The following is an 18,775-nucleotide window of genomic DNA, read 5'->3' as shown; positions in this document are numbered from 1 at the left end:
GCCCATCTCCCTATCTCCCTTGACTCTGCCCAGCACAGCCTTGCGGGGCCCCGCCATCCGTCTGTGAGTCTTTAGCACGGCTCCTAGGGGCCAGAGAGTATTTGCTCTCTCTGATGCCTTCTGGGGTGTCTGGGGGCTTGGGTGGCAACCTCTGCAGACAGAACCCGACCCCTGCTTCAAAGACCACTGCACCCACAAGACCCTGATAATTGAGCGGTGAATCAGCCGGTTCACGTTGGCGAACTGACAGGTCACCATGGCCTGATGACAAGAAGCCTGGCCAGGTATGTGTGACCTTAGAGATGCATTTCCCCCTCTCTGGGCCTCAGGTTCCCCCCACATCCATGAAGGGCTGGAGGAGCTCCCTGACCTCGGGACCCTGCGGCTCTGGCGTCCTGTGGCTTTAGGCACCACTAGTGTCCTCAGCCCTGGACAGAACAGGGCGGAGCTGAGAGCAGCAGTGCGTTACCCCTTGCTCCTGACAGATCTGCGTCAGTCTCTCTAGCTGCTCTTCCTGGATGACCTTGGCCTTCTCGTACTGCTGGATGACCATCTCCATCTCCACCTTCACAGGCAGGACGTAGGCTGGAAGACAGAGAGAGTGCCGTGAAGAGCCTGGCAGTGGCAGGGCTGGCGGGGGTTGGGGGTTCAGCCAGCAGCAAGTTCAGGTCCAGGTGTGGTTTCTGGGGGATCTGAGGGGGTGGGGGATAGGGTCCAGGTACCCAGCAGCACCCAGATAGCATAAGAGAGCTAGAATCTTAACCCACTGTGGCTGAGATACCCATTTTCCTCCCTTTCCATAGTGACAGAAGAGCCCTTAATTTTGGCCGCATGCACAGCTGCCTGGTATAAGGACTGTATTTGCCGGCATCGTTCACAGCTCTCAGTAGCTGTAAGGTTACACTCCGGACAACGGGACACAGATGGAGGTGTCGTGCAGCAGCTTCCAGAAGCCTAATTCCTTAAAAGGCAGGTGGGGGCGATGAGCAAGTGGGAATGTCAGAGCCTCCTACACTGCTGGCGGGAATGTAAAACGGGGCAGCTTCCCTGGAAAACGACAGTTCTTCAAAATGTTTGACAAAGAGTGATCATATGGCCCAGTAATCCCATCCCTAAGAATCTAAGAGAAATGAAAACAGATGTCCATACAAAAACTTCTACATGAGTGTCCAAAGCAGCCCAAAATGGAAAGAACCTAAATGTCTATCAATTGATGAATGGGTAATAAAATGTGGCATAGCCATACGATGGAATACTATTCGACAATGAAAAGGAGTAAAGTACTGACACATGCTACAAGCTGGATCAACCTTGAAAGCATTACGCTAAGTGAAAGAAGCCAGACACAGCAGACCACATATCATATGATCCCATTTCTATGAAACATCCAGAAGAGGCAAATCTATAGAAACAAAAAGCAGAACAGTGGTAGTCTAAGGCTGGGGGAGGGGGGAAATGGGCAGTGGCTGCTAAGGGGTATGGGTTTCTTTTTGAAGTGATAAAAATGCTCCAAACTTGGATTTTGGTGGTGTTTGCACAATTCTGTGAATATACTAAAAACCATTGACTTGTGGACTTTAAATGGGTGAGTTTTATGGTATGTGAACTGTACCTCAATAAAGATGTATAAAAAGAAAAGGCAGCTGAGACTTTCCTTTGGCCTCTTTATCTTTACTTCCTCCCTTCCTTCTTCCTATTGGCTGAAATGAGGATGTGATGGCACTGAAGCAGCCATCTTGGGCCATGGGGTTGACTTTGGAAAGTAGCAAAGTAACAAAATAGGAGGAACCTGGGACCATGACTACAGCAGGAAGCTCCATATCAGCCCTGGACTGCCTACCTGCAGACTTTCATGTGAGAGAAATAAAAATAAGCTTCTGTTTTGTTTAAGTCACTGTTATTCTGGGTCTCTGTTACTCACAGTTGATCCTACTTATAACAGACACACATTGAGACCCAAAGGAGAGAGCCTGGACTCCGGGCTGGAGGGCCCCATGAGTTCCTAGCCAGTGGCAGCCCCAGCAACCCTGCAGGTCTCTGGGCTCTTTGAAAGTCTCAGTATTAATTCTTGACCTGACCTTGGCCTTTGTCCTTCAAATTCTTCTCATACTTCTCAGAACCCAGCCCTTTCAGATTCTTCAGAAACCTCGGTTACGTGCCTGTCTTGACACTGTATTCTAGAATTCTCCATGTCTCAACTCTCCAAGTCCCTTTCCACCCACAGCTTCCCAACCTCCAGATGTTCACTGGTTGCTCCGTGAATCATGCAGAAGAGAGAAATCAGGAGTTTTCTGTTTGCTGCCAAGCTCAAGGACAGCCCATGTGTCCCTGAGACTTGTCTCCAGGCCCCAGAGGCTGCCCCAAGTGGCCACTGCCTCCTCGGATCTCTGCTGAAGCCAGTTCACACCCAGGACAAGAGCAGCCAATTAACAGCCATCAGTTCTCACCACACATCCCCATCAGGACGCTCCTGGTGGCTCAGCCACACCTGATGTGTCAGCAAAAGGGGGGAACAGCTGGGAAGAGCATTCACAGCTGGGGCTGCCAAGACCCCTCAGTGTGATGGCGTCCAGCTGTCCACAGCTGGCAGAGAAGAGCCAGAAGGCACTGTTCCTGCCCTGAAGGCAGCGGATGTTCTCAGGGACATTGCCAAGAACAGGGCCTGCGCAGGTGGGGGAGGGCGAACAGCTCAGAGGGCGCTGGTGCGCGTCAGGGGGCCGGCTCCACTTCTAGCTCAGAGCTGCTTTGCTGTGTGACCCTCATCCCTCTGGGCCCCAGTTTCCTCATCTGGGAAATGAAAAGAACAGACTAGATGGTCTCCCAGCGCCTTTCCAGGTCGAGCTTTCCAAAGCTGGACCCAGTCACATCCCAGTTTGATGAGGACTCTGGATGGGGGGGCTCCCGGGCAAGACATCAAACCCCACAGTGTTCACGGGGTGGGATGTGGGGGTGGGAACCAGGGAGAGGGTGCCCAGACAAGGGGACGAGAGACCCCAGAGGCCACCCTTCCTGCCTTGAGCTCACCATCAATGACCCTCTTCACCCGCCAGATCCGGAGCATGATGATGAGGCTGATGGCGTCCCAGGGGCTCCTGGGCCCGTTGGCCACGGTGGACGCCACCATCGGGGCCAATGACAGGATAATCACAGCCCCGTCGAACACCTGTGAGAGGAGGTGGATTTCAGTGCCCTGGGCCACCTTCCTGAACATCCCGGAACCAGAGACCAGGTCAGGCAAAGCAGCTGGTGCTGGCCAACACCCACCCCAACCCCTCTCAGTAGGTCACCCCCATTCCGGGCTCCCTCTCCTGACCCTCCTCTGTCTTTAGGGGCCTCCCCCTCCTGGACATGCTCCTGAGCACTCTCTCTCCTGCACGTGACCTCAGCCCATCCCCAGTCTTTGTTCAGACAGCCCTGGGCTGATCCAAGCTTTTCTTTCAAGCATCTGTTTTCAGCATCTTGTCCCTTCTCGGGCTGGGGCCTGCATCCCGTGTCCCAGGGTTCCTGCGCCAGCCTCACTGAATCCCTCTGTGGCAGTGGGGGCTCAAGGCAAGTCCCTTCCCCTTGGGTAGCGAAAGCTCAGAGCCTATAGCTCATCTCCATCGGATGCTGGTTCTCAGTCTAACCCTGCAGAAAGGCAGAGCTTGGAGAGGAGGGGACCCAGCCTGCACTTCTCCTTGGGCCCTGCCCTTCCACCTGAATGTTCCAGCCTGGGCTCAGTCTGAGACTTCCAACTGCCAGACCTCTATGTCTGCTCCCAGCATTTGGCCCAAAGAGGCTAAAACGTGTGTGTGTGGTGGAGGTGGTGAGGGGCGAGGTGAAGAAGGAGGGGGCAGCAGACACCTTGTCCCACACATACCAGGCTCCAGGGGACAGCCACTCTCCCTGGCACCTCCACTCCACCCCGCACACCCCACCTGCTTTCACGTGAAGCAGAGCAACTGCTTTGCTCTCCAGAAACCCAGACTGAGAAGCACTTTTACGGTTTCCCGGCTCAGCAATCGGATCACGGGGCCATTTTAGAGTGAATTTCTTTGTTTTAAAATATATTTCAAATACTTTCAAAATGATTCAAGAATAACTTTTTAAGTTTTGCAGAACTTGAAGGAGATTTTTAGACCATTTCTTTGCTGGAAACTTTCTCAGTTCGCCACCCCTCATCCCCACTCAACATGCATGTCTGAACAGACTCCTGTGTCCAGTGTGGGAAGGAGCTGGCCTTTTTGGATGGCTCCCACCCTGGGACAGATGGGACAGGGACATTTTCCAGCTTCTAGGGTGGCTGGCTTGGCGGATGGGGGTGGATATTGGTCTTTACCTCTATTTTGTTTTCAATGTAATCCCAGATCCCAAGCACCACGATACGCAGGACTGTCTGAGGAGAAGTGAGAAAGAAAAGAGGTCATGGCTATTGCTCTCCCTGCTCCTTCCCTCCGCCAGCAGAGAAGATCCCAGAGCTCAGAATCCAGGGCTCTGCTCTTGTTCAATAATGGGAAAAGTCTTCACCACCCCCTAAGTGTTCCTCAGCTCATGTGCCCTCCCCACCCCACCTTTGAGGGCCCCAGCTCAGGTCCGTGTCCCCTCCTGTGCCAGCCCCTCACTCAGCACCTCCGGGGCTCCCACTGCTTACAGACACACTCTGAATCCTCTGGACTGACACTCAGGACCCTGCCTCCCTCTGTAGTCACACCTTGCACTCCTGTTACGCCACAAACCACTTGCAAGTCTACAAACATAAAAGCTCTTTCTCCTCTGTCTTGTCTTTGCATGTGGCAAAAACTGCCCACTGACTCTCCCCGCCATCCCAATCTCTCTTCCCTCCTTCTTATACCATAATTGGAGCTTCAGCATGGCCACCAGGAAAAGACTACATTTCCCAGCCTTCCTTGCGTCCCAGAATGGCCATGTGACCAAGTTCTGTCCAATGTTGGGAACAGAGAAGTTCTATGTACCACTTCCCAGTTGTGACCTTCAAGGGATCAGGCTCTTCCTCCTCTTTTCCTATTCCCAAAGACTAGCATGTGGGTGTGTAGGTGTGGCGGGGAGCCATCTTCAATTAGGGAGGGCTGGGCAACAAGATGGGAGCATGCTGGGTCCCCACCATCCCCAAGCCACCACCTGAGCCTTAACTGCAGACCCTACTTGTCCCTCCACAACAGAGAAATGAACCCAGCCTTGTTTAAGCCCGTGTGATTTTGGTTTTCTTGTTATAGCATCTTGGCCTGTGTGCTAACTAGCAGGGCCTTTTCCTCTTTCTCTCCTTGGAAAAGCCTTCCTCTCCTTCTGGCCTCAGCTCAAACATCATCTCCATGAAACTTTTCTATTAAAGTCTCACTGCCTCTTTCCTGGGTGTTCCTGTAGTCCTCAGAACACCAATCACTCTCCCCCAGCACTTCATTGTACCTTGTGGTGATGACCGGCCTGATCCCCCAGTTAAGGCTCAAGAGATCTGATTTCCCTCCTTTACCCCTAATTTTGGGTTTAGAGTAGACACTGAGTGATTACACATACAAATGAATGAATGAACAAACCCATGCATGAACGACCGATTCCTTAAAACCCTTAGTAACTCATTCCAATGCCTCTGCCTTCCTCACCAGGAGTACATCTTTCTCCAAAGAAGATACTTAGAAGCTGGCCTTGTATGACCCTGGTGCATTTGTCTTGGGCCCTTCCTTGAACCGAGATGAGAAGCTAACAGTAATTCCACCAGCTGGGGTCCCTTCTCCCACATGCCCCTAGCACGAGGCCAGCTAGCTGAGCCTGGCAAAGCTGCAGAAAGCCTGTGCTCCTCCACCCACACTTGCTACGCCACAGACATGCTTGGCTGATCAAATTTATGTCTTCCTCACAAAGGGCTATCCTGATCTCCATGAAGGGAGGAGAAGGTGGGGGCTGGTAGCTGCCAGTTATGTCACCACCTTTGAGAACACAGAGGGACATGTGGCAGCCTGATGTCCACCCCACACGGCTCCCCCATCTCCAGGCTGGGAGACTGACAATTGTACGACAGCTCCCTGTAGATGGAGAGAAACCTGGGTTGCCGTCCAATATCTTGAGGTCAGAGCTCAGTAATGGTCTGGTTGTGTGGCCTTGGGCAAGACAAATCCCCTCTCCAGGCCTCAGTTTCCCCTTCTGCTGGAGAGATGGGTTAGATGATACAAATCTTCTGATTCTTTATGAGACTAACATTTGCCATCTAGTATATATATCAATAGGTTGCAGATCCTTGGCTGGTCCTCCTCACCTGGGAGTCCCATTTTACAGAGGAGAAGCTGATGCTCAGAGAGGTTAAGGAAGCTGCCCAAGGCCACTCAGGCCCTGGGAGGTGAGCTGGCATTCGGATCCAGAGGCTGACTCTGCAGCGTGTCCTCAAGCTGTCTAAGGAAACCATCTACTGTCCCAGTTTCCTTGGTTGCCGTTCGCTCCCTCGAATCTGACAGACTTTGAAACTCAGTGTTTGTCTCCTTTGAAATGTTAGACCGGCCACATCCACCCCAAACGCCCAATTCTGAGGCTCCCAAAGCAGAAAGTCCCGGCCAGGACGGGCGGTATGGGGTCTGGTCCGAATGTGATTTCTCCTCCTCCTGCTGCTGCTGCTGCTGCTCCTTCTTTTGAAATTGTGGTAAAATATACATAACACGAACTCTAACCATGTCCAAAAGTGTACTGTGGCATTAAGGACATTCACATTGTTGTGCAACCATCACCGCCATCCACCTCCAGAACTTGTTCATCTTCCCAAACTGAAACTCTGGGCCCCTTAAACATTAACTCCCCATTTTCCCCTGCCCACAGTCCCTGGAAACCACCACTCTACTTTTGTTTCTCAGTTTGACTACTCTAGGAACCTCACAAAAAAGGAATCGTCCTGCTTTATAAACAAAGCAGCACTCACGGAAAAGGCAGGGAGTGGCCCAGGGGGTGCGGGCCGGGGGTGAGGAGGGGAGCTGGCCAGGCTGAGCCCGGAGAGGGAGGAGCATAGCACACAGGAGCCTCTGCGCTCCAGGAAGGGATGGACGTCTGATGGGTTTATGGGCCCAGATGGTGCCAGGTAGGAACAGCAGGAACGCTGGCCACCTGCCTTCCCCGCTAGCTGGCCCAACTACACGGGACCCACCCTCTGAGGGAGCCTCTCCCTCCTGGCTCAGCGCATGGAAACAGAATAGCCAAAAGGCAGCTGTGGAGAGGGCTCGGAACACCTCCTGGGCCAGCCTCCCGCTGTGGATGAGAAACGGCCTGAACGGCTGCTCTGAGTCAAGGTCAAAGCTGGAAAGAGAATCCAGCTCTGAAACTCAATACCCGCCCCTCCCAGGGAAGGGGGCTTTCCCCTGCAGAATCCTTTGCTGAGATCCCCGTCCCTGGAGGCAGGGACCTGGCCACACTGCCCTGCCACCTCATGGCACCCAGCACAGTCTCACACCTCCGAAAACACGATCTGACCAACCCATGGATGGCTTGTGTTTCTCAATGTGCAGGCAAGGACCCCCTGCTCAAGGAACATCTGACGGTTTTGTTTAAATTGAAGCTTCCCGGGCTCTCATGGACATTCAGGACGTCAGGATCTCTGCATGCAGGACCGGGAATATGGCTTTTTAACAAACTCCCCTGGGGTACCCACCAGAACGGCAGGGTGCGGTGACCGTGCCCTGGGCGAAATCAGGGAGGCCACACACCCAGGTGCAACAAGGAGAAAGAGAGGTTAGGAGTAAAAAGTCAGGTCCCCTTTCTGGCTCTGACCTTTCCTTACTAACCACAGGACATTGGCTGCAGCTCTCCGCTGGCTTGGAGGAAAGTGGAGCGAGAGCCCCGGCGCTGCCTGCCTCACCCCGCCAGCTGCCACAAAGCTCCACTGGAAAAGAGCCTGGTTAACAGAAGTGCAGGAGGGCAATGAGGAGGGGTTACCTTATCACCCACCCCCACCCAGGGCCTTGCAATTCTTTCCCCAACAGTTGCAAAGTGCTTTGAGGGAGGGACTGAGGGACCTGGACCCCTCAGCTGCAGCTGCCTCTGTCCCACCTGGGACTAAGGGCTTTCAGCTTCCTTCATTCCAGTCTTGCCTTCCACAGGTGAGGATGCCCTGACACTCAAGATAGGCCAGGGTCTTGGCAAAATCTCGAGGATGGCACCATTTATTATTGACTATAAGCCAAGCTCTTGTTTCATTTTGCAGATGCAGAAACTGAGGCTGAGAGGAGTAGATAAACATTCTGGTCCCCAGGCCCCGCTTCCTTCCCACCCAGGGGCCCTCATCTTTTCCCACGGTAAGCCCTGCTCTCAGGAGGGACTCCCCTCATTTCTCTCAAGAGAAGGGGCTCAGGCTTCAGGTAGCATGAGGGGAGGGTGGGAGGTCCTGATCCTTGCACTTGCTCCAGGCCCTGCCTCGGTCAGGTGGCAAGGGTCTCCTGGCTTCCTGCTGCCCGAGGCCTGAGACCTCCCCTCGGGGCATCAGCCTCTTTCCCTGTGATGGGGCGCCAAGAGGCTCTCAGTGCTTGGAAACCTTGGGGGATGCAGGCAGAACCTTGAGGAGGTGATTGCAGGGCATCCAAGGGCGCCCCCTGGGGTTAGGCATTGATAAAACAGGAGCAGAGTGAGCAGCCTCCCCTTTGGGATGGGATGAAGGGAGCCGGCCTCCTCCCAGGTGGCCTCTTCCCTCAGGGTCTAAGGGCAACACCCCCCCACCATGCGGGAGCTGACGTCTCCAGGGGACCTGGCTCACAGGCACACTGGCTGCTCTGTCTCCTGCTGCGCTGGGATTGTTTTGGCAGGAGGGTCCCAGCTACCTTAAAAGAATGGGTTCAGGGCCCTCAGGGCAGAGCACGGTGGCAGTGGTGTCAGACAACAGGACCAAGCCAGCCAGCTAAGCCCCGACATGACCTGGACTGTGGGCTCACCATGCAGGGAGGAGTTGCAGGAGGGGGAGAGAGACTAGAATCCAGCAGAACTTCCTCTGGGCATGTGAATGTCCTCCATTTCCTCTATCCTAAAAAAATCCCTCACTGACCCCGTGTCTCCCTGAAGCCACTGCCCTCTCGCTGTCTTCTCCCAGCAAAGGTTTCTGAAGAGGTGTCTCCACTTAATGCGTCGCAGTCTGGCGCCAGCCCCACCACTCCAGGAAAGCCAGCCACACCGTTGGGACCAATGACCCCCAAGCCGCACATGCTGCGCTGACGGCCTCCTTGCTCTAAAAGCGCTTCTTCTTTGGTTTCTGGGGTACTGCACAATCTGGGTCCCCCCTCCACCTCCCTGGCTGCACCTTCTCAGTCAGCTTTGTGGGGTTCTTTGCCTCCATCCATCCCATAATTGTTTCTGGGGGCTCCATTTCTTCTCCTCTCGCTCGCCCCCACCCCTGGATGGCTTCAACTCCCACCCGGCACCCTGAAGCCCCCTCAGTCCAGGCCTCCAGCTGAGACCTCCCCCTGCAGCAGGGCCGGCTTAGCGAATGGCACCCCCGCCCCCTCGGGCAGAAGGCCAGACCCTCAGAGGTGGGCTCGCCTTCCCTCTCCCTCCCACACTCCCCCCAGGACGACCAGGCCCCAGGTCCTGCAAAGCTGAGCTTCTCTCTCCAGCTTGTCCCTTTCTCTGTCCCATTTCCACTGCTCTGGTTCAAACCTTCCCCGCCTCACAGCTGAACCACACCTCCTAAATAGTCTCCGAATTCCAGTCTTCCCCCACCTCCCACCCCTGCTCCTCACCAGGTACCAGGGCCATTTCTCTAAAAGGTCAAGTTCATCACACCCCACCCCTACTTAGAGCCCCCCCTCCCGACTGCCTTCAGAGCAAGACCTCTGCTCCTGAGCAAGACAGGGAGGGGCTTCGTGGTAGGGCCTGGCCTGGCTCCCAGGACATCTCTCATCGTCCTCTCTGCCATCGTCCACAAGCAGACAGGCCATGGTTGCTCACACTCTGTCCCTTGTCCTCTCTGTGACAGCTGCCCAAGGTTCCCCATCCCCACCACCCACCTGGAAGCTGGCAGGGACCTTGCCTCCCCTCTGAGCTCTTCCACTGGCTGCAGCAGGAGATTTCAGCCCCCTTCCTGGTTCTCTCATCAACACATCTTTATGGTATATAAATATATACATATAACCCAAATATACTCTGCCACTAAAGTCTTGAACTCCTCAAAGTCATCCATGAGGGATGGCATCAACTTCTTCCAGACTCCCATTAATATTGATATTTTGACCTCTTGCATTGAATCACGACTGTTCTTAACGGCAACCAGAATAGTGAATCCTTCCAGAAGGTTTTCAGTTGACTTTGCCCAGATCCTTCAGTGGAATCGCTACCCACGGCAGCTCAAGCCTTATGAAATCCATTTCTTAAGAATAAGACTGGGAAGTCAACATGACTCCTTGATCCACGGGCTGCAGACAGGATGTGCCAGCAGACATGAGAACAATCCAAATCCTGCTGTACATCTCCACCAGAGGTCTTGGGTGACCAAGCGTATCGTCAACGAGCAGTCATATTTGGAAAGAAATCTGTTTTTCTGAGCAATAGGTCTCAACACTGGGCTTAAAGCATTCAGTAAGCCATGCTGTAAACAGACGCGCTGTCATCCAGACCTCGTTGTTCCATTTCTAGAGCACAGGCAGACTAGGTTTAGCATAATTCTTCAAGGCCCCAGGATTTTCAGAATGGTAAATGAGCATTGGCTTCAGCTTAAAGTCACCAGCTGCTTTAGCCCTTAACAAGAGAGTCAGCCCATCCTTTGAAACTTTTGAAGCCAGGCACTGACTTCTCCTCTCTAGCTATGAAAGTCCTCGGTGACATCTTCTTCCAACAGAAGGCTGTTTCACCCACGTGGGAAGTCTGCTGTTTAGCGCAGTGCCTCCACTCACGATCTGAGCTAGGTCTCCTGGACAACCTGCCGCAGCTTCTACGTCAGCACTTGCTGCTTCACCTTCACTCTCATGTTGGTGAGACGGCTTCCTTCCTTAAAACCTCACAGACCTCTGCTGGCTTCCAACTTTTCTTCTGCAGCCTCCTCACCTCTCTCAGCCTTCACAGAATTGAAGAGAGTTTAGGGCCTTGCTCTGGGTTAGGCTTTGCCTTAAGGGGACGCTGTGGCTGGTTTGATCTTCTCTCCAGACCACTGCAACTTTCTCCATGTCAGCAGTAAGGCTGTTTTGCTTTCTTATTATTCATGTGTTCACCAGAGTAACACTTTTAATTTTCTTCAAGAAGTTTTCCTTTGCAGTCACAACTTGGCTGTTTGGTGCAGGAGGACTAGCTTTCAGCCTCTCTGCTTCTGACATGCCTTCCTCAGCTAAGCTTAAGCATTTCTAGCTTTTGGTTTAAAGTGAGAGACTTGTGACTCTTCCTTTCATTTGAATACTTAGATGCCATTGTAGGGTTATTAGCTGGCCTAATTTCCATATTGTGTCTCAAGGAATAGGGAGGCCAAGGAGACAGAGAGAGAATGGAGAATGGCCAGTCGGTGGAGCAGTCGGAACACACACACCATTAATGGATTAAATTTGCCGTCTTACATGGGTGTGGTTCATGGTGCCGCAAAACAATTACACCAAAGATCACTGCTCACGGATCACCATGACAAATATAATAACAGTGAAAAAGTCTGAAATTGTGCAAGAATTGCCAAAATGTGACCAAGACACCAAGTGAGCAGATGCTGTTGGAGAAACAGCATCAATAGACTTGCTTGATGCGAGGTTGCCACGAACTTTCAATTTGTGAAAAAACACAATATCTGCTAAGTGCAACCTTCAGCCACGGATGGGTGGCTACACAAAATGTGGTCTATTCACACAATGGAATAGTATTCAGACATGAAGAGGAACGAAGCACTGAAAACATGTTGCATGAAAGAGTCAGGCACAAAAGGTCATGTATCGTATGACTCCACTTATACGAAATATCCAGAATAGTTAAGCTCATAGAAACAGAAAACAGACCAGTGGTTGGCAGTGGCTGGGGTAAGGGGGGTGGGGACAGGGCCTCCTCTGGGCGTGATGAACACGCTTCGGAACTAGGAAGATGGCTGCACATCAGCGTGTGTGCTCAATGCCACTGAAAGTGGCCTTTAAGAGAGTTCTGCTGTGTAAATTTCACCTCAAAAGCATCATCATCATCATAATAAATCGGAGGAGGAAGAGGAGGAAGCAGCTGCTGCCACTGCCTTGAGGCCCCTATCTGGAAGTCCAGCCATGGGTCAGCTTTCTCCTCTTTCAGGAGAAGGACTGGGCCTCTCTGCATCACCAGCCCAGTCAGGGGACGGGCCAACACCACAGGGCCCACACCAGGCCCTGCTGCAGGGTGGCCCTGCCTGGCCAGGCCCCAAAGCCTCATGCAGTCTCAGGAAGAGAAGCAGCTGGCCTCCCGGTTACAAGCGGCCGATGGGCCTGATCTCAGCCAAGGGCGGGGCGGCATTTTGGAAATACTGTTTGTACGATCTCCTCCTGGATTCCAAAGGGTCTGCCCAGGCTCGGCGCTGCAGGGCCCCCTGGAAGCGGGACGGCCTGGCCTGACCTAGCGCAGCAGCGCCCAGGGGGCCTCGCGGGCGCCCGCTTGCACCTCGGGCCCCCGCAGGGCAGCCCACACAGCGTGACTGCAGGACACCTGCTCTCACCACTTTGAGAAGCATCTGCCTGAAAAGCTGGGCCTGTTTGAACAGATGTCCTCAAACTGAGCCCAGACCAGCCCCCTGCTTCTCTTCTTCGGGCCTTGCTCTGTCCTCTGCGGCGTCTTGCCTGGGGCAGCCCTCAGAGCTCTGAGATGCATAAATGTGGTCCAGCACACGGCACACCCACCCGGAGGCCTCTGTCTGTCCCTCCTGTATTCCTGAAGGTTTCCACTCCTCCCAGGCCTCAGTTTCCTAACTGACGAAATGTCCCGCCCAATTTGGAGCTGTCCTAAAGCTCAGTTGAGACCAGGGGTGGAATGCTGCTCAGGACAAGGCGAAAGGCTGCAGAGCGCCCAGGATCTTCGGGTGCGACCTTCCTGGAGTTTGCAGGTGACACACACCTGCTTGTTAAGCCCAAGCAGGTCCGGAGTGCCCCCCGCCCTCGGCCTGCAGCCACGTCCCAGGTATTTCCCTGAGAAGGAGGGGCCAGCCCCAAAGGGGTGGCGTTAGCTTCTCTCTAGGTGAGGAGGGGGTGCCGGTCATGCTGGGGCTGTGGTCAGAGGGAGTGCAGGCTCAGCCTTTCCCTTTCTCAGTTCCTGGCAGATTCTGGAATCAGTTCCCCCAGATTCTTGGTTGGCTCCCCACCCAGCAGCACCAGGGCCACAGGGAGATGCGGTGGGACGGACCAGATAAGGACCCAGTTTTGGTGGGAACTGGCCTCCTGACCTCAGGCTGCGGTCCTCGTCCAGGCAGTTTTAAAGGGACACGGCTGCATTTTCAGCAGGCAGACAGGCAGGCCTGCTCCACTACTGAGGGACGTTTGGCTCCCCCGGCCCTTTTCATTAGCGATGCCGGGTCACTGTGAGCAGCTCAAAAAACCCTCACACATTTCCAACCCTGGAGCGGGGTTGAGGAGGGGCCCTAAGGGACTGTTCTTGGTTCTCCTGGGAGCTCCGTGAGACATGGAAACCCAGGCTCTCTAGCTGGGCCGCCTCATCCTGAGAGCTCACTGCGTACCAGCCCCTCTGCTCCTCTGGGCGGGGAGTGCTGGGGGCGGAGGTCTCCCCTGTTATCCTTCAGTTGCTCCTGTTTCCTCTCTGTTACTCCCCTACCATCCGCCCCCCCCCTTACTGCTATTACCCCTCTGTTCCTCCCACCTTGCAGCTCCACCCCACCCTCGCCCTCTTCCCCTCTTCGGCAAGGTCCCGCAGCCCCCAGGGCTCCCCACTGAGCCTGTGGGAAGTCCAGCCCCTCCCATGGGGGCCTCGGCGGTGGGGGGGGGGGGCGGGGGTGGGGGTCTGAGGCCCCGATTCCTCTGCACAGGGGCTTGTCTGTTTCAGGTGGCTTGTCTCCGGCAGTGACAGGAAGGGAATGCCAAATTAACGCTGGGTAATAAATTCTGCAAAGCCAATAAAACCAAAGCAGAGGGGTAGATGGAAGAACCGCAGCAACTGATTAAACATTTTTGTTGGCAGTCAGAGACACATGGCACATTTTCCAAGGTTTGCATCAAGGAGACATCTGGCCACGGCCCATGTGTGTGTGTGGGAGGGAATCCCAGGGAGCAGAGATGAGGGGGCCAGGGAGGCCAGGGCCCTCCTCCGAGGGGCAGCAGGCACTGTCTGGGGGGCTGAGGCAGCTCCAGGGCCATGACCTCAGCGAGGTGGACGGGGCACTTCCCTGGGTGGGCAGCGTTGGGATCTGCACCCCCACAGTTTGAGCCTCAGGCCCAGGCTTGCCTGCCAACTCTGTGGGCTGTAGGAGCTGAGGCCTGGGAAGAGAATGTTCCATGCTTGGAATGCCTGCTGCCGAGCCCCACCACACGCCACACCCAGACTCAGGATTCTGGACTCAAGGCCTGAGGCCCAGGCCTCCCCTGACTCTGAGAGAGAGAAAGTGCATGGCAGGAGATGGGGTCGGAGCTGCCCTCAGGAGAGCCCCGGGGCTCCTGACTCCCTGGGCTCCCTGATCACATCACAAAATATTCTGTACCTGGTGCCTCCACCCACATCACTTCCTCCCCTCAGGGTCCCGCGTGCCCTGGGACTCAGAGCCCCTCTGCCTCCAGGAAGGCATCACCTGTACTGGTGTGAGCCATGTGTGCCCGCATCTGCCCGCGTGTGTGCGTGTGCCTCCCAGCAGTCTCTGGGCCTCACTTGGTTCTGACTTTCTCCCAGGCTTGCTGACCACACCGAGAGGCCCCGTTGGGCTCTGCACCAGCTAATTTGGACCTGTGGGGGTGGGGGCCCACAGAGGGAGAGGGCCAGTGGCAGCTGACTTGGACCAGCCTTCTGTTCGGAAGGACCAGATTTCCACCTAAAACTCCCCAGTCCCTCGAAGACCCGCCACAGCCCATAGGATAAAACCCAGTCTTCTCAGCTTCCCCCAGAGACCTGCTGGCAGCAGCCCCAAGCCAATGCCCCTGAAATGTGGGCCAGGGGGCGTCCCTGTGACAGCTGGGAGCTGCTGAGAGGAAGTGTCACTTGCCCCCGTGTCCCCACGTCAAGGTGGAGGGATGTGCTGAGATCTGGCTCCCACCCACTTCAGTCCCACTCTGGGCTGTCAGCTCCCACCCAAACCCAGTGCCCACGAGCTTCCAGGGGCTCTTCCACTCTTACCTCCCACATAGATTCAGACTTGAGTTTCATCAGCCGACTCCAACAACAGTGAAGAGCATCCACGCTCCCTGATCCCAGGCAAGTGTCCCTTTGCTCACACAGAAGGGGCACAGCTCAGCCTAGCCAGGCCCTGTACCCCCGAAGCACCAGGCCAAGTCCACTGCATAGCCCTATGACTCCATCTTTGCCCTCCTCATGCCTTGGCCCTGAGGGGCAGGTGACCTGGGCACCCAGGACCACAGCCACAGCGTCCTAGTCGGCCTCCCCACCTCCAGCCTCCCTGGGCTTCAGCCCGGCATCTGCCTGCTGCTACTGGCACACAAATTATTTGCTCTTCTTCAGCTACGTCACTCAGTCTCACCTTCACAGATGTCACCGTCCACCATTCTCCTGGACAAAACCTGCTCATCCTCTGGGATTCCACTCAAGGGGCCAGCCTCCCTGTGCCTCTCCCAGCACAGAACTCAGCTCCCTGCACTGTGCCTCCTTCTCTGCAACCTCGGGGGCTGGCAGACGGCCTGACGCTGGTAAACGTTTATAGAGCAAAGCTTGGTGTCCCTGGGACAGGAGGTCACAGGGCCCAAGTCTCCACCTACCTCTGAGAAGAACACGGAGAGAATGACCAGACTGATCCAGTGTATCACACCGGCAAACTGGAACGCACTGGAAACTGCAAGCACAATAATAGGGCCCAATTTTAGGGACTAGGAATTAGGTGCCTTGGTAGAGGGGGCTTCACAGCCGGAGGCAGGCCGCCAGGAGCCCGGGCCGTGAGCGTTTCCACCTGGATGCAGTCAGGCCAGGGGACGTCAGGGCAGCTCTAAGGGCGTCCGCGATGGAGGCGGTGGCGGCTGGTGGCCCTTGATGCTTTTCTTCTCTCCGTCAAGCAACTGCCTACGTCTCCCCAGGGCCACCTCTCAGAGCTCCAGCTCAGTCCCACTGGCCGAGGTACGCTTTGTGCCCAGAAAGGAGCCATCCAGAGGGGGCTTAAGAAGACATCCAGGACTCTCAGACCTGGTCAGCAGTGTCAGTCAGGTCTAGACAAGCTTTCAGAAATCCCACCACCATTCACCCCCAAAGCACCGTGCACTGCGTGTGGGTCTGGAGGCAAGCTTACTTTGACTTTTCATTCTGAGAACTCTGAGTGGCTGAGAAGGCGGTGTCAGCGGGGTGTTTTGGGGAGAAGGCTGGAAGAGGGAGCCAGGGGTGGGGCAGGGGATGTCGGCCTCCCGAAAGCGGCTGAGCCAGCAGCTGGGGTCTGCTCCACTCCAGCGTGTTCCCCTGGCCTTCCAGATTCCAGTGGGAGCGGGGAGAGCCATCAGCCACTGACAGCTCCCACCCCACCTTCCACCAGGCGATCCTTGGAGTTAAGGCACCACCTCTGGAAGGCCTTTTTACAATGCAGGAGTCACGACCAGGCTCTGAGCTGGGCACAGTTTATCAGGGAATGAGGCCAAAAGTAGGATGCTGGGGCCCAGATAAGGGTCAGGTGGGCTCTGATGGATACTGGGTGGGAGGGGATGCCCCTCCAGAGGGCCGGCCTAACAGAGATACTAGTAGGAGATCCCTGGGCAGTGGGGCAGGGCCAAAACAAGGCAGAAATGCTGCTGAGAACACACTGGCCCTGCTTCCCTACTGGACTCTGGCCAGGCCTGCTCAGCACGCAGCTCAGATCCCTGGGGGCCAAGGTAAACGGCCAGAGCCATCAGTGCGGCAGGCTGGCCCAAGGAGAGGAAGCCACAGTGTCCCCAAAGCTCTGAGACCGGCAACCCCTGGGGTGGGTAAAAAACAAGGTCCCAGAGCATGTCCAGGGGAAGGAGGCTGCAGCACCAGGTTCCAGGTGGGGGACTCTGGGGTCCCTGGCTTTGGGCCAGTACACGCCTCAGAGGGCAAGCCCTGACAATGCCATGGATTCTTCCCCTCCTGGTCACACAGATCCTAGTGGGAACCGGGAGGCTGAGGCCTGTGTGACTCTGAAAAGACCTCCTGATGATTCTGGAAACATAAAATCTCTCCCCATTATTTCTCAAATGAATTCCTATGCCTTTTTTTACGGTTTGCTTTAGAAGAGCAATAAATCTCTGATTGTGTGTTTTATGGAATTTAAGACGCCTTTTATGAGCTGCTATAGGATCTCCCACCAAAATCAATCTCCTGGATACTTAATTTTAAGCAAAATTCCAGCGTCGGCCGGGTTCTCAGTTCTATTCAATGCCTTGTCACAGCCTGCGCGGCCCAGGGCCCCGCATATAACCCACAACAGGGAAAGAAAGACTCCGTTATGGACAGACCTCATAAAAAGCAGACGTATGGATGAGTGGGAGGGAAAGTATTCAACATGGTTTAATTGAAGACAGGCTGAGCATAAAACCAGTGCCGGTCACTTTCTGCTGGAAGATACTTTGATTGGAACCAAGGGGCCACCAGCTGTACAAAAGCCAATGAGGCTTATCAGACAGGAGCAATTCCATGCTCCCCACCATCCTCTCTCAGAGAGCACGGAATGAGCTTCAATGGACCCTGAATACAGAGGCTCCAGTAAAGGAACTGGGGGCACTTGACACAACAAGTTCAAATTGACTGAGCGGGTCTGGGCTTGGCCGGATCTATAGTCCTGGATTTTGCCAATGGCAGGAAAGGAAATTTCTTGGTGGCCAATAATTTCGTTTCTTTGTTTATTTGCAATTACATGAGCCACCTTCTGAATAGGGGAACTCTGGGAAGCCAGGAGCTCTACCAACAACCACTCACTCATCCAAAGTCAAGTCAAGACCCTTGGCCCTCCCTCCTGGTGCACCAGAGGTCTACAAGGGTGGGGGCAGGAAGCAGGGACACTCTGACAGAAGGACAGCAGAGGTAGTGAACAAGCCATCATCTGCCATGTGCATCACGAACATGAACACCATGAGGGCGAGGGTGGGAAAGAGAACTGGCCTGATGGCTTGAAAGACCCAGCTCCAGCGCCTCTTACCCAGGGAAAGCCTAACCGCTCCAGATCTTAATTCCTTTGTCTGTGAAATGGGATAATAGCAGCCTTGCCTGTCTCACAGGGTTGCTACTAGGGTCAAACGTATGGAGATGCACTTTCAAAACGATGGCGTTATAAATAAGCAACACTGCCAACTTACAGCTGAATAAAAGTACAAGCAATCGTATTGTCACTGTGGCTGCTGTCATTACTAGTTACTACAAGTTACGCCTCCACACATGGGAACTCTTTAAGCTACAGAAAATCCCAACCTGGAAAATTCCAAATGGGAACAATGAAAAAAAAGTGCGTACAGGGGTCCCCAACGTGTTTGATCTCATCAGTTTCTGATCATGGAATGCTGGGGCGGGGGAGGAAGAGGCCACATTGGGCACAGAGGGGCAAACCAGTGCTGGGGGTGACAGAGAGAGAAGCTGCCGGGTGCTTCCCTCCAGGTGCTCACCCGCCCTGAGCCGTGGGGCCGGCGGTGGGCAGTGGCGGGGGCTGGGGGCAGATCGCGCTGCTGGTTGGGGACCCCTGACGGATGCACATGGAATATTGACACCATACGTATTTGCATATATATCTCTCTTGCTACTC

General features: G+C 54.7%; 1 protein-coding gene across 2 annotated transcripts in view; it reads right to left on the bottom strand.

Annotated features, from left to right (window-relative positions):
- The window catches only part of TMEM266 (transmembrane protein 266), a 113,501-nt gene that overhangs the window by 27,158 nt on the left and 67,568 nt on the right, over positions 1–18,775 (bottom strand). For both annotated transcript variants that reach the window (XM_072950931.1, XM_015243146.3), the window contains 4 exons: positions 15,804–15,877; positions 4,319–4,375; positions 3,025–3,163; positions 470–585 (listed from right to left, as the gene is read on the bottom strand). In XM_072950931.1, coding sequence (XP_072807032.1) covers positions 470–585; positions 3,025–3,163; positions 4,319–4,375; positions 15,804–15,877 — 386 coding nt within the window. The remainder of the gene's footprint in view (positions 1–469; positions 586–3,024; positions 3,164–4,318; positions 4,376–15,803; positions 15,878–18,775) is intronic.

Source organism: Vicugna pacos, chromosome 27, assembly GCF_048564905.1.
Source record: "Vicugna pacos chromosome 27, VicPac4, whole genome shotgun sequence".
In the NCBI taxonomy this organism is placed as follows: domain Eukaryota; kingdom Metazoa; phylum Chordata; class Mammalia; order Artiodactyla; family Camelidae; genus Vicugna; species Vicugna pacos.
Note: the sequence above shows the minus strand (reverse complement) of the source record. Positions and strands in the feature narration are given on the sequence as shown.